Below are 14,796 nucleotides of genomic sequence, written 5' to 3'. Positions count from 1 at the left end.
GAAGTTATTTTTAACAGAGAATAGTGGGTGTCTGAGATGCGCTGCCAGGGCTGGTGATGGAGGCAGATATACGATAGTGGCATTTAAGAGACTTTTGAATAGGCACAAGGATATGGAGGGATACGGATTATGTGCAGGCAGGTAAGAGATGGACTTGTGGCATCATGTTTGACACACGTTGTGGGGCTGAAGGGTCTGTTCCTGTGCTATATTGTTCTATGTTCTAGGATGGAACTGCAGATGCTGGTTTATACTGAAGATAAACACAAAATGGGACTTGGGAGTGCTGGTACAGGATTCCCAAAAAGGTGATTTGCAAGTTGAATTGGTAGTAAGGAAGACAAATGCAATGCTAGCATTTATTTTGAGAGGGCTAGAATACAAAGACAGGGATGTAATGCTAAGGCTTTATAAAGCACTGGTGAGACCACGTTTGGAGTATTGTGAGCAGTTTGGGGCCCCTTATCTGAGGGGGGTGTGCTGGCATTGCAGGGATGTTTATGAGAATGATCCTAGCAATGACTGGGTTAACATATGATGAGTGGTTGAAGGCTCTGGGCCCGTAGTTGGATGAGAGGGAGAGGGGGGATCTCATTGAGACCTGGACAGTGTGGATGTGGAGAGGATGTTTCCACTAGTGGGAGAGTCTAGGACCAGAAGGCACAGCCTGAGAATAAAAGGACGCCTTTAGAAAGAAGATGAGGAGGAATTTATTTCATGAGATGGTGGTGAATCTGTGGAATTCATTGCCACAGACCTCTGTGGAGGCCAAGTCATTGGATATTTTTAAGGCGGGGATTGACACATTTTTGATTAGTAAGGGTGTCGGGGGTTATGGGGGAAGGCAGGGGAATGGGGTTGAGAGGGAAACAATGATCAGACATGATTGAATGGTGGAGTAGACTTAATGGGCCAAATGACCTAATTCAGCTCCTATAACTTATGAACATGAAAATACTGGAGTAACTCAGTGGGTCGGGCAGCATCTCTGGAGAAAAGGAATAGTTGATGTTTTGGGTCAGGACCATTTCTCAAACTAGTGAAAAATGTGTGAAGACGGATCCCGACCCAAAGCGTCACCTATGCCCGACACACTGCGTTACTTCGGCATTTTGTATCTATCATTTGTTCCATGTACTTTTAAAATAGAGGAAGCTGTTTTAGTTCCCACTTTGTGTTTCCCTTTGTCTGTGCATTTGTGTAAGCACTGAGGCAGGGCACTGCATTGCTGCATGGCCACAAACCCATGACTAAAACCACTTCCTCCCTCAATCCTCCAGTGCCACCACCAGTGTGGAGAGCATCGCCGTGCGGTGGCTGTAGCTCCCAGCTGGGCAGGCAGCTTCCACTTTCCATGTTACCGAATCATAGAAAACTGTAGGTTCAGTGCTACTGGTGGCAATGCAAGGTCCTGAGGGCAGAGTGCAGCAAACTCTGTAATTGAGTGGGGAAGCGTATACACCTGAGGCAGAGAGAGCAGGGACCGGTATTGAGGGAGTGCTGGACTGGGAGGGGTGGTGAGGGAGCGCCGCACTGTGGGAAGAGTGGTGGCGGAGCACCACACTGTTAGAGGGAAACGGGCCCTTCGGCCCAACTTGTCCATGCCGAACAAGATGCCCCATCCAAGTTGGTTGCATATGTCCGTGTTTGGCCCATATCCCTCTAAACCTTTCCTATCCACGTACCTGTCAAAATGTTTTTTAAGCTTTGTTATTGTACCTGCCTCCCACTTTCTCCGGCACGTCCTCCTTGACCGCAGGTAGTCATTGGCTGATGTTCGGACCCCAGTTATTAACTCAGTGTCCTGGAAGATCCTTGACTCAAGCTGACACTCACCCGCAGGTAAGGCAGAGGTGTAGTGAACCGCTTGGGTAGCTCACAACCCAACAGTATGAACATCGAATTCTCCACTTTTAGATATCCTACAAATACATCCCCTCCTTCCCCCCCGCCCCCCCCCCCCCCTTCCCCGTCCTTGTCTGCCTCAAGATGACCCATCACTCGCCATGTCCTGTCCTGTCCCCTCCTCTCTTCCTGCTTTCTCCCACCCCGGGTAGAGAAAAGTCGTCTGTCCATTCCCTCCACAGATGCTGCCTGACCCGCTGAGTTCCTCCAACACTTTCTCTTTTGAACAAATTAATTTTATTGGATAATTTGCCTGTGGTCTCACCAATGCAGAGGAACACAGGATGAGTGAGGAATCACTGATGCCCCCCCGTACCAGAGTGAAACCTTCCTGTTGAATCAAGAGCGTATCTACTACACGTCTCAAACATGATGTAGTGGTGAGTTGGAGTTAGGAGCGAGACTTGTAAAGACAACACTGACAGGCAGCAGAGGAATAGTTGGGACCACACGGAGCAGTGGGATCATTGACCTGGGTGGGTCAGGTCTGTAGATCCCTGGGAGTGAGTCATTGTTGCAACAGGGATCCGTGGATGACACAGTGACATATCTGACCTGTTATCAGGGTGAGGGGGGAGGAACCTCCCAGCCTGTACTGTCCACAGGGAGGGGGGGCTGTGGGGGTGACCTACACAGGTGAGGTTTGTTGTAGACATGCCGCTGGTCTCACGGGCACACGAGGATCGAACTGTCCCGGCCGTTCACTCGCTGTCGGAGTCTGAAGGCACCGCATCTTCCCCTGGGGACCAAAGAGAGAACCGTTAAACAGCTGCCAACAATTCCTGGTGCTACAGTGGGAGTGTCACACTGTTTAGTTTGGCTTTTTTGTTTTTTTCTAACCAAAAATAATTTAATCTATTATTAAAAATAATATTTACAATATTAATATTTACAAATATAAAACGAAACAAAACCCACCACCGTAATACGAGTCAAACAAAAATACTAAACAAACTACTATATAACTATATTCTAATCCACATCGAGGATGACTTCCACCCCACGTGGTGTCCAATGGTCTCGGCAATTCCCCGTGGACAGCACGCGGTCCCTCTCAAGTACAACCCGGGGGCGGATGTAACCCCGGTAAAGGGGCAAGCAGCCGGCTCGGGCTTAGCCCTCTTCCGCTTGGCGCCGTGACTTGCAGATGGCCAGCTTGGCCAGTCCGAGGAGCAACCCAACCAGGACATCTTCGGCCCAGGGGGAGCGCCGCACTGTGGGAGGGGTGGTGCTGTGGGAGGGGCAGTACTGAGGGAGGGGTGTTGCACTGTGGGTGGGAGCGCCACACTTATCCGTCTTTGTCCGTGGCAGAAGCTACATAGATACGTAGAAAATAGGTGCAGGAGGAGGCCATTCGGCCCTTCGAGCCAGCACCGCCATTCATTGCGATCATGGCTGATCGTCCCCAATCAATAACCCGTGGCTACCTTCACCCCATATCCCTTGACTGCACTAGCCCCTAGAGCTCTATCTAACTCTCTCTTAAATCCATCCAGTGATTTGGCCTCCACTGCCCTCTGTGGCAGGGAATTCCACAAATTCACAACTCTCTGGGTGAAAAGGTTTTTTCTCACCTCAGTCTTAAGTGGCCTCCCCACAGTCCCCTGGTCCTGGACTCGCCCAACATAGGGAACATTTTTCCTGCATCTAGCTTGTCCAGTCCTTTAATAATTTTATATGTTTCTATAAGATCCCCTCATCCTTCTAAACTCCAGTGAATACAAGCCTAGTCTTTTCAATCTTTCCTCATATGACAGTCCCGCCATCCCAGGGATCAATCTCGTGGACCTACGCTGCACTGCCTCAATCACAAGGATGTCCTTCCTCAAATTAGACCAAAACTGTACACAATACTCCAGATGTGGCCTTACCAGAGCCCTATACAACTGCAGAAGAACCTTTCTACTCCTATACTGAAATCCTCTTGTTATGAAGGCCAACATTCCATTAGCTTTCTTCACTGCCTGCTGTACCTGCACGCCAACTTTCAGTGACAGGTGTACAAGGATGCCCAGGTCTCGCTGTACCTCCCCCTTGCCTAACCTAACCCCATTGAGATAATAATCTGCCCCCTTGTTTTTGCCACCAAAGTGGATAACCTCACATTTATCTATATTATACTGCATCTGCCACACATCTGCCCACTCATTCAACCTGTCCAGGTCACCCTGCAACCTCCTAACATCCCCTTCACAGTTCACACTGCCACCCAGCTTCATGTCATCTGCAAACTTACTAGTGTTGCTCCTAATTCCCTCTTCCAAATCATTAATATATATGGTAAACAGTTACGGCCCCAACACCGAGCCTTGCGGCACTCCACTCGCCACTGCCTGCCATTCTGAAAAGGACCCTATCACTCCTACTCTTTGCTTCCTGTCTGCCAACCAATTTTCTATCCATGTCAACACCCTACCCCCAATACCATGTGCTCTAATTTTAGTCACCAGTCTCCCATGCGGGACCTTATCAAAGGCTTTCTGAAAGTCTAGATACACTACATCCACTGGCACCCCTTCATCAAGATTAGTCAAGCATGATTTTCCTTTCATAAATCCATGCTGACTTGGACTAATCCTTTTACTGCTATCCAAATGCCCCATTTTGTACCTCTTTAATAATTGACTCCAGCATCTTTCCCACCACCGAAGTCAGGCTAACTGGTCTGTAATTCCCCATTTTCTCTCTTGCTCCTTTCTTGAAAATATCCTACAATTCACAAGAACTGATCCTGAATCTATTGAACATTGGAAAATGATCACCAATGTGTCCACTATTTCTAGAGCCACCTCCCTGAGGACCCTGGGATGCAGACCATCAGGCCCAGGGGGTTTATCATCCTTCGGTCCCATTAGCCTACCCAATACTATTTCTCTCCTAATGAAAATTTATTTCAGTTCCTCGACCCCCTTAGATCCTCTGTCCTCCAGTACTTCTGGGAGATTGTTTGTGTCTTCCTTACTGAAGACAGATCCGAAGTACCTGTTCAGCTTTTCTGCCATTTCCTTGTTCCCCATAATAATTTCACCCGTGTCTGCCTTCAAGGGACCCACATTTGACTTTGCTACTCTTTTTCCCTTAACATATCTACAAAAGCTTTTACTGTCCTTCTTTACATTCCTGGCCAGCTTCCCTAATATACTTCATCTTTTCAGCCCGTATTGCCCGTTTTGTTTCCTTCTGTTGTCCTATGAAACTACATCACTGACACTTCCGATTTAACCTTCTCCTTCTCAAATTGCAGATTAAAATGAATCATATTATGATCACTCCCTCCAAGCTGTTCCTTTACCTCGAGTTCTCTTATCAAATCTGGTTCATTGGACAATACTAAATCCAGAATTGCCTTTTCTCTGGTCGGCTCCATTACAAGCTGCTCTAAGACTCCATCTCGGAGGCACTGTACAAACTCTCTTTCTTGGGGTCCTGAACCAACCTGATTTTCCCAGTCTACCTGCATATTGAAATTCCCCATCACCACAGTGGCATTACCTTTGTTACATGCCAGTTTTAACTCCTGCTGCAACTTACACCCTACATCCGGGCTACTATTTGGGGGTCTCTAGATAACACCAATTAGTGTCTTCTTGCCTTTGCAATTCCTCAACTGAATCCACAGTGACTCTACCTCGTCAGTCCCTATGTCTTCCCTCGCAAGGGACTGAATTCCATTCCTCACCAGAAGAGCTACCCCCCTCTGCCCACCTGCCTGTCCTTTCTATAGGATGTACAACCCTGAATATTAAGTTCCCAGGCCTGAACCTCCTGCAGCCACGTCTCAGTAATCCCCACAATGTCATATCTACCAACCTCTAACTGAGCCTCAAGCTCATCTACTTTACTTCTTATACTTTGCGCATTCAAATACAATACTTTTAATTCCTTACGCATCTCACCATTCACATCGATCCCTATTACACTTGGCCATATTCTCCTATCCCTTTGTGAGCTTCCTTTCCCGTTAATTCTGGGGTCATTAATGATCCCTTTACTCCCTTTCCCTTTAACTCCATCCTTGACTATCCCATTTGACACTCTTCCCCCCTCCCCCCTTATTCAGTTTAAAACCACCCGTGTAGCAGTGGCAAACCTGCCTGCCAGAATGCTGGTCCCCCACCTGTTAAGGTGCAATCCGTTCCTTTTGTACAGTACCCCCTTACTCCAAAACAGATCCCAGTGATCTAAGAATCTAAATCCCTGCCCCCTGCACCAGTTCCTCAGCCACACATTCAGGTCCTGTATCTCCCTGTTCCTGCTCTCGCCAGCACAAGGAACTGGAAACAAACCGGAGATAACCACCCTGGAGGTCCTGATTTTCAGCATTTTTCCGAGTTCTCTAACGTCACGCTACAGAATATTCATCCTCTTCTTTCCGACATTGTTTGTGCCAACATGCACTACAACTTCCGGCTTCTTGATTGATTGAAAGATACAGCATGGAAACAGGCCCTTCGGCCCACCGTGACCATGCCGACCATTGATCGCCCATTCACGTCAGTTCTATGTTATCCCCCTTTCACCTTCATTGTCAGTGTAATATCCAGAGACCAACTAACCTACAAGGGAGGAACCCGGAGCACCCAGAGAAAACCCACGTGGTCATAGGGAAAACGTGCAGACTCCACACAGACAGCACCCGAGGTGAGGATCGAACCTGGGTTTTTGGCGCTGTGAGGCAGATGCTCTAACGGGCTGGTATTGGGGTCTTGTTAAGCGGCTGAGAGTCTTTTGCAGGGGACATACAAATGCAGGCTGGTGGGGAGGGGGTGCGGGCCCAGGTGCCGCCATACCTGTGGTCTTCCTGATGGTGGCGGTGTGGGTGGGCAGCTCCTGTGGGTTGATGAAGATCACCAGCTGGTTGAAGATGCCGTAGAAATCAAAGGCAAAGACAACGGTGGCCACGAACCCAAAGATCTGTGGAAGAGGGAAGGGTGAGAGGTGGGTAAGGTAGGGGGACAAGAAGGGAGAGGATGGGGGATGAGAGGGAAGAGGTGGTGGAGAGGATGGTCAGGGAGGAGGCGGATTGGTGAAGAGGAGAGTGGGGATGGGAGACACAAGAGGGGGAAGGAGGAGACTAGGTGGGGAGAGGATGGGCAAGTCAGGGAAGGAGCGGGGAGCCGTGAGGGGGAGAGCGTGAGGGGGAGGGAGAGTGAGGGGAGGGAGAGTGACGGGGATGGGTGGAACCAGGGAGTAACGCTACTCACGCCCGCTGCCTTCGAGCCCGCGCCACTCATTGTGACGGCGTAAATCGAGATAGCAAAGAAGATGAGGGCAGCGGTGGTGCAGCGGAGGAAATCCTGCATTGGAAGAAGCTACAGATTAGAGACTGCAGGCTGCTGTAATAACTGGTATCATGCTGTATAACATCTACATGAGACCCCACTCAACCTGCTCCTTGCTTCTCTTTCATACACTCATCTCCCACAACCCGTCCCAAATTCCCCATCTATCCCCCTCTTTCACCTCTCTGTCCCCTTCCACCCATATCCCCTCCTCCCACTCACCCAGCTTTACATTTCACTCTTCCTCCCCTTGTCTGACTATTTACTACAATGAAGCATAGGTTGCTGGGTTATATATTTAGGTTTATTACAGAAACATAGTCACACAGCACAGAAACACATCCTTCAGCTCAACTTGGCCATGTTGACCAAAATCTCCATCTGCACGAGTCCCATTTGCCTGCATTTGGCCCATATCCCTCTAAACGTCCCATATCCAAGTGTCTTTTAAATGTTATACGACCTGCCTCAACTACCTCATCTGACAGATCATTCCATATACCTACAACCCACTGTGTGGAAAAAATTGCCCCTCAAGTTCATATTAAATTTTGTCTCTGTGTCCTTAAAAATACGCCCTCTTATTTTTAAATTCCCATATGCTCGGTAAAATGCTCAGTGCATGCACCCTATTTATTCCCCTCATTATTATCACATGTATCGAGGTACAGCTTATGAACAATAACTTGTTAAAATTTAGTTTAGTTTAGTTTATTGTAACGTGTCCGAGAGACGTGTTTCTTGCGTGCTATCCAGTCAGCGGAAAGACTATACATGATTACAATCGAGCCGTCCACAGTGTTCAGATACAGGATAAAGGGAATAACGCTTAAGAGTCCAATTAAAGGTTGGTTTCCAATGAGGGTCTCCAATGAGGTAGATGGGAGGTCAGGACTGCTCTCTGGTTATTGATAGGATGGTTCAGTTGCCTGATAACAGCTGGGAAGAAACTGACCCTGAAGAAGGGTCTCGATCCCAAACGTCGCCTATTTCTTCGCTCCATAGATGCTGCCTCACCCGCTGAGTTTCTCCAGCGTTTTTGTCTACCTTCTGAATCTGGAGGTATGCATGTACACAGTTCCATACCTTTTGTTTGATGGGAGAGGGGAGAAGAGGGAGTGACTGGGGTGAGACTCATACTTGATTATGTGTGGTGTCCTTGCTGAGGCAGGTACCCAGCGCTCTCTGAGGGAGCAGGGTTGGGGAGGTACCAACGATGAGGGAAGTTACTTACGATGAGAGGGCAGTGAAAGCCATTAAAGCGCTCGACAAACTTGGTCACGTAGAGGTAGTATGCGGTCAGAGCGAGCAGGAACTCGATGAGCGGCGCGGTGAAGAGGAAGACCACGGACGATGCCAGGTAGCAGATGAAGATGATAAAGGACAACAGCTAGAGTGGGGATGAGGTGAACGTCAACATTACCATGTCATGGCGGAGTTGCCTCACCACCCCCAGGCCAGTCATTCCCCCCCCCCCCCCCCCCCCCCTCCCCCCCCACCACTCTACCCCATGCACCCTTCGACACCTCAAGCAGTCCCTTGCCACCTATGGAATGGTCACAGGAGACTTTGGCGATACAGCTGGACACAGGCCCTTTGGCCCATCGACCAGCGATCAACCCATACACTAACACCATCATACATACTACAACCCCGCACATCGGGGTGAGAGCAAGCGGAGAAATCCCACGCGGTCACAGGGAGAAGGTACAAACTCCACACAGACAGCACCCGTAGTCAGGATCGATCCCGGGTCCCTGGCGCTGTAAGACAGCAACTCTACCGCTGCGCCAACAATGCTGCCATTTGGCCCCGAGGCCATTCAGCCCGATGTACTCCTGCCGGCTCTTTGAAGGAACTGCCCAATCAGTCTAGGATGCCATGGACCAAGTATTTCTCCTCCTGACCTCTGAAATTCCCGCTCAGTTGCTAACTCTCCACGCCCCCCATTCACCCCCCCGCCGTATCCGTCCCGCCTGAGTAAAACACAAAGCTCAAGAGGAACTCAGCGGGTCAGGCAGCATCAGTGGAGGGAATGGATAGACGATGTTTCGGATCGGGATCCTTCTTCAGACTGATGGAGCATGGTGGAGAAAGCTGGATAGAGTGGTGGGGGCAGGACAAAGCCTGGCGAGTGATAGGTGGATGGAGGTGAGGGGGGTGATCGGCAGATGGGTGGAGTAAGAAAGGCTGGAGGTGAAAAGGTGACAAAAGGGTGTCAGATAAGGAAAGGAAGAGTGAAATGTAAAGGCTTCTGTCCATTTCCTCCACATATGCTGCCTGACCTGCTGAGTTCCTCCAGCACTTTGTGCTTTTCATTCAGGATTCTACCATCTGCACTTCCTCATGTCTCCATTCTCATCTTTCTCGTCTCCTCTAGTTTAATTTAGTTTAGTTTAGACATACAGCATGGAAAAATGGCCCTTCAGACCACCAAGTCTGCGCTGACCAGCGATCCCCGCAGACTAACACTATCCTACACACACTAGGGACAATTTAATAATAATAATAATACATTTTATTTTTGGGCGCCTTTCAGACATCTCAAGGACACCTTACAGAGATTAACAGGAATAGAAAACATATAATCAGAATAAAATAAATAATAAAGACATCACAGAAACACAAATTAGAAACAGAATTCAGTCCAAAAACAAAAAATCAAAAACACAATGTGAAGAGAGCAGCGGCAGCTAAAGCGCGCCAGCGTCCACTCTCCCTTCCGACAGCCATCTTGGACACAGACTAACAGGATTACTTACAGACAAAAAATCATCCCCCCACAATGGATACCACTGTGAGGGAAGACACAATGTCCAGTCCCCAACCCCAAGTTCACCCAAAGTCAGGCCTATTGAGGCCACCGCAATTGCCTCTACGGAGGCCCGATGTTCCTGGCCGTTCTCACCGGGTGGTCTTGCCCCAGCGTCGGGAGAGTCCTCTCAGCGGCTGGGCCACCTGGAACGGCCGCTTTCTAGCTGGAGACCGCAGCTTCCGAAGCCGACAAGGCCGCGCCGGGTTGGAGCTCCCAGGCTCCCGATGTTGAAGTCGGCGCCGCCCGCTCCGCTCCGCAGACCCGCAGCCCGGAGGTGTTGAACACGGCGGTCACAGCTCACCGGAGCTCTAGCGCGTCGATCCAGAGCGGCGACCCAGGCAAGGCATTGCCCGCGGTCACAGGGAGAATGTACACACTCCATACAGACAAGCATCCGTAGTCAGGATTGAACCCGGGTCACTGGCACTGTAAGGCAGCAACTGTACCACTGTATCACTGTGCCACCCTACACTGCACCACCATGCTGTATCACTCCAGCTACAGATCTTTTATCAATAGGAACGCTTTCTACTTTGCTCATGACTTACAACATCTCTATTTCCCCCCCCCCCCACCCCCCTCTTGTAACACCAATAGCTCCAACCACATGTCTCTGGGGCCCTATCAGGAAACCGTCTCTGCAGCCTCTTCCGGTCGATTACATCTTTCCGAAGGTGCAAAGCCAGTGTCTTCCAGCACGGAAACAAGCCCTTTATCCCAACTCATCCCTGCCAACCAAGATGCCTCATCTAAACTAGTACATTTGCTCATGTTTGGCCCATATCCTTTTAAACATATCCATTTACCATAAGTCTCTCTGTATTGTGTAAGGGTGGTGTGAGCTATAAAGTCAACCATTTCAAATCATGTGCACAAAATACATGAGAGGAATAGATCGTGAAAATACACAGTCTCTTGCCCAGAGTTGAGGACATAGGTTTAAGAATAGGGGGGAAAGATTTAATAGGAACCTTAGGGGTAACCTTTTCACACAAAGGGTGGTGGGTGTATGGCATGTGCTGCCAGACTAGGTAGTTTGAGAAACATTTAGACGGGTACATGGATAGGGCACATTTAGGGGGATATGGGCCAAACGGAGGCAAGTGGGACTAGTGTAGATGGGGAATGTCGGCCGGTGTGGGCAAGGTGGGCCAAGGGCTCTGTTTCCATGCTGTATAACTCTATGACTAAATGCTTTTTAGCAGTAAATGACAGATCCCTAAGAAGCATTGATGGAGAGAAGGAACCGAGGATGCATGTTTATAGCTCGCTAAAAGCAGCAATACAATTATCTGGGTGGCACGGTGGTGCATCAGTAGAGTTACCGCCGGAAAGCACCAGAGACCTGGGTTCGATCCCGACTACGGGTGCTGTATGTACAGACTTTGTACATTCTCCCTGTCTTCTTATAGAGTCCACATCACAAGATTAGAAATTGTTCAGCCAGAGCTGAACACACTTTTCGGCATTTGCATACAATTCTGTCTTACGCTTCTTGTGGTGGAAAGATTGGTGGAAATAGGACGCAACGTGAATGCACTTTCCTTGACCCCATTCTCCCTGTGACCTCATGGGTTTTCTCCGGGCGCTCCGGTTTTCTCCCACACTTCAATGACGTGCAGGTTTGTAGGTTAATTGCCTTTGGTGAATATTGTAAATTGTCCCTGGTGTGTAGGATAGTGCTACTGTACGGGATGATTGTTGGTCAGTGCGTTGAAGGGTCTGTTTCCGCACTACACCTCTAAACTAAACTAAACAAATCTATGCAATTCTGGTTGCCTCATTACATGAAGGAAATGGAGGATTTGGAGAGGGTGCCAAAATGATTTACCAAGATGCTTCCTGGATTACAGAATATTAGCTTTAAGGGGAGGTTGGACAACTTGAATTGTTTTGTCTGGAGGCTGAGGGGAGACCCGGAGACTTACAAAATTCTTAAGGGGTTGGACAGGCTAGATGCAGGAAGATTGTTCCCGATGTTGGGGAAGTCCAGAACAAGGGGTCACAGTTTAAGGATAAGGGGGAAATCTTTTAGGACCGAGATGAGGAAAACATTTTTCACACAGAGAGTGGTGAATCTCTGGAATTCTCTGCCACAGAAGGTAGTTGAGGCCAGTTCATTGGCTATATTTAAGAGGGAGTTAGATGTGGCCCTTGTGGCTAAAGGGATCAGAGGGTATGGAGAGAAGGCAGGTACAGGATACTGAGTTGGATGATCAGCCATGATCATATTGAATGGCGGTGCAGGCTCGAAGGGCTGAATGGCCTACTCCTGCACCTATTTTCTATGTTTCTATGATAGAAGTTTATAAAATGATGAGAGGGACAGGTAGTCCCTTGTCTTGCCCCACCTCTCCTTTCCAGCTTCCTCCCACTGCTCCATTGTCTGAAGAAGGCTCACAACCCAAAACATCCATTCCCTCCACAGATGCTGCCTAACCCACAGAGTTCCTCCAGCACTTTGTGTTTTTTCCCCAAGATTCCAGCACCTGCAGTTCCTTGGGTCTCCTAGCATGTGATAGGTAGATATAGGTGAGTAGGGGTGGGGAGTTTGGCAGGTGGTTGGGTGTGTCTAGGGGTAGAGACATAAGGGACTGCAGATGCTGGAATCTTGAGTAAAACATGAAGTGCTGGAGGAACTCAATGGGTCAGGCATCAGATGAGGTTAGGAGTGCTGCATGTGAACCTCTGCTCACCTGAAATGACTGCTGGGGCCCCTGGATTGAGCTGAGGAAGGAGGTATAAGCTCAGTCTGAAGAAGGGTTTCTACCTGAATCGTCACCTATTCCTTTTCTCCAGAGATGCTGCCTGACTCGCTGAGTTACTCCAAATTTTTGTGTCTATTTCCGAGGAGGTATAAGGACAGGTGTTACATCTCCTGTGGTTGCAGGGGAAAGTACCTGAGGAAGGTGGGAAGGGATGAGTGAACCAAGGAGTTGCGGAGGGAGCGGTAAAGGGTGAAAAGGAGACAGATAAGGAAGGGAAGAGGAGTGAAATGTAAAGCTGGAGAGAGGGGTGTGGCAGCAGTGTAGATCCGTGGACACAAGGGGGCTTGGGGAACGGAGTTCTGTAGAACTTCAAACATGCATCTTGAAAATCAGGCATCATTCTTACCAAAGATCCTTTAGCTCGCTATAGGATCTTTGATTCTTACAAGGTCTTACAACGAAAGATCTTAGACCTTCTCAGCTCTAGTATATTTGCTTACAACAGTCTGAAGAAGGGCCTCGACCCGAAAAGTCACCCATTCCTTCTCTCCAGAGATGCTGCCTGTCCCGCTGAGTTACTCCAGCATTTTGTGTCTATCCTCGGTGTAAACCCGCATATGCAGTTCCTTCCTACCTACACATGATTCTTACAAATTCCCCAATTGCTATCCATACAAAAGCTTGCAACCCGTTGCCAAAACAAACAGGAACTCTGCGATTAACAGAGGGCTGTTTCTTTTGGCACCGTTTGAGCGAAGCTTTAGTTGTCATCGGCGCCGATGCTGTAAGCAGAACGAGGAGCGTCCGGGGCGGCGGTTAGGGGGGGGGGGGGGGGGAGGGGGGGGGGGGGGGGGGGGGGGGAGGGGAGGGGAGGAGAGGGGGAGGGGAGGGGGGGGGGGGGGGGGGGGGGGGGGGAGAGGGGAGGGGGGGGGGGGGAGTGCGAATTTGTCAACGATTGCGGACACTCACCACCTCGGCGGCCAGCAGCAAACCCTTCCGAGAAGTCAAGAAAGCTCTGTCCGCGATTAAAGCTCCAAGCCCCGGTTGGGACTGGGGGCTAGGCTCCGGTGATTCACACTCGCTCATCTCCACACTGGTTCTGGGTGGATGAGGAGTAGAGGAGGGAGGGGGAGGGTGAGCAAAATAAGTTTAAATTGGGGGGGAAATTGGAGCATTTGGAGAAAAAAAATACAGAGGGACTTCAGCGGAAAACGGAAACAGTGTGCAGAGACTTGGGATGTCCAGTGTAAGGACTAGAAACAATGGAACTATTACAGCAAAAATACCCAGCAAACAGGAAATTAAAAAAAATGCAAGGGGACTCAGTGAAATCAGCAACAGCTCTGCGTTGTTAAAATCCAATCACCCCCCAGCTCTGCTGAAATTAGTTATTGAAACTCTGCAATCTAGTTCTACTTTGCAAATAATTGCAAAACAATATTGTCAGCGTCTTGGTCAGCCTTGACAATGTCTTTGCATTCGAACCTTTGCAAGCAATCGTGAAGTTGCAAACTTTCCAAATTTATAAAACAAAAAAAAAGTTTGCAAAATAAATCACCTACCCCCGCCCCCCCCCCCCCCCCTCTTAAAAAAAAAGCTTGTCGATAACTTTCAATCTCTTTTGCAAAGTTCTTTTCTAAAAATAAACTGTACGGAAACTGATTTCTTTTGAGCAGAAAAGTGTTGATGGTTTGTATTTCAAGCGCTCCTTTTAAAGGGGGTTCCTGAATCCTGGTGAGATGCGGAATATAAATATCCCAAAGATAGACACAAAGTGCTGGTTTAAGTCAATGGGTCAGGCAGCAACTCAGGAGAACATGAATGGGTGGTGTTTCGGGTTGAGACCCTTCTTCAGCACATTGTGCCCATCTTTGGTATAAACCAACATATGGTTAGTTTCTATTTTTCTTAGTTTCTAAGTTTCTGCAATTTAAAATTTCCATTGAGCTGCCTCAGGTGTAACCTTTAGGGTGGGCACAGAGTTTAGGTGGACACAAGGAACTGCAGGTGCTGGTTTACCAAGACAAAGTCACAAAGTGCTGGAGCAACTCAGCGGCTCGGGCAGCATCTCTGGAGAACATGGATA

General features: G+C 48.9%; 1 protein-coding gene across 2 annotated transcripts; it reads right to left on the bottom strand.

The window, feature by feature from the left end:
- Positions 1-2,125: 2,125 nt before the first annotated feature.
- cmtm3 (CKLF like MARVEL transmembrane domain containing 3) lies at positions 2,126-14,011 on the bottom strand. Of its 2 annotated transcripts, XM_033035881.1 has the most exons (5): positions 13,680-14,004; positions 8,422-8,577; positions 7,110-7,202; positions 6,696-6,819; positions 2,126-2,644 (listed from the first exon to the last, which is right to left on the bottom strand). In XM_033035881.1, the coding sequence occupies exons 1-5, from the start codon at positions 13,794-13,796 to the stop codon at positions 2,607-2,609; spliced, it is 528 nt and encodes a 175-aa protein (XP_032891772.1). In that variant the 5' UTR covers positions 13,797-14,004; the 3' UTR covers positions 2,126-2,606. The 2 variants fall into 2 exon arrangements, with proteins under 2 accessions (XP_032891772.1, XP_032891773.1); XM_033035882.1 differs by lacking the exon at positions 7,110-7,202 and having other exon boundaries at positions 13,680-14,011.
- Between the last annotated feature and the right edge of the window lie 785 nt (positions 14,012-14,796).

The sequence above is a fragment of the Amblyraja radiata genome, chromosome 17 (assembly GCF_010909765.2).
Source record: "Amblyraja radiata isolate CabotCenter1 chromosome 17, sAmbRad1.1.pri, whole genome shotgun sequence".
Lineage (NCBI taxonomy): Eukaryota > Metazoa > Chordata > Chondrichthyes > Rajiformes > Rajidae > Amblyraja > Amblyraja radiata.
The sequence above is the reverse complement of the archived record's forward strand: the minus strand, read 5'-3'. Positions and strand labels throughout refer to the sequence as shown.

Bases quoted from the DNA above. Each gene is read 5' to 3' on its own strand.
- cmtm3 (XM_033035881.1), bottom strand. From the start codon at position 13,796: ATGAGCGAGTGTGAATCACCGGAGCCTAGCCCCCAGTCCCAACCGGGG. The intron at 6,820-7,109 runs GTGAGTAGCGTT...CCTCTTCCACAG, and splicing joins CGGGCTCGAAGGCAGCGGGC to ATCTTTGGGTTCGTGGCCAC. The intron at 2,645-6,695 runs GTATGGCGGCAC...TTTGGTCCCCAG, and splicing joins CACCATCAGGAAGACCACAG to GGGAAGATGCGGTGCCTTCA.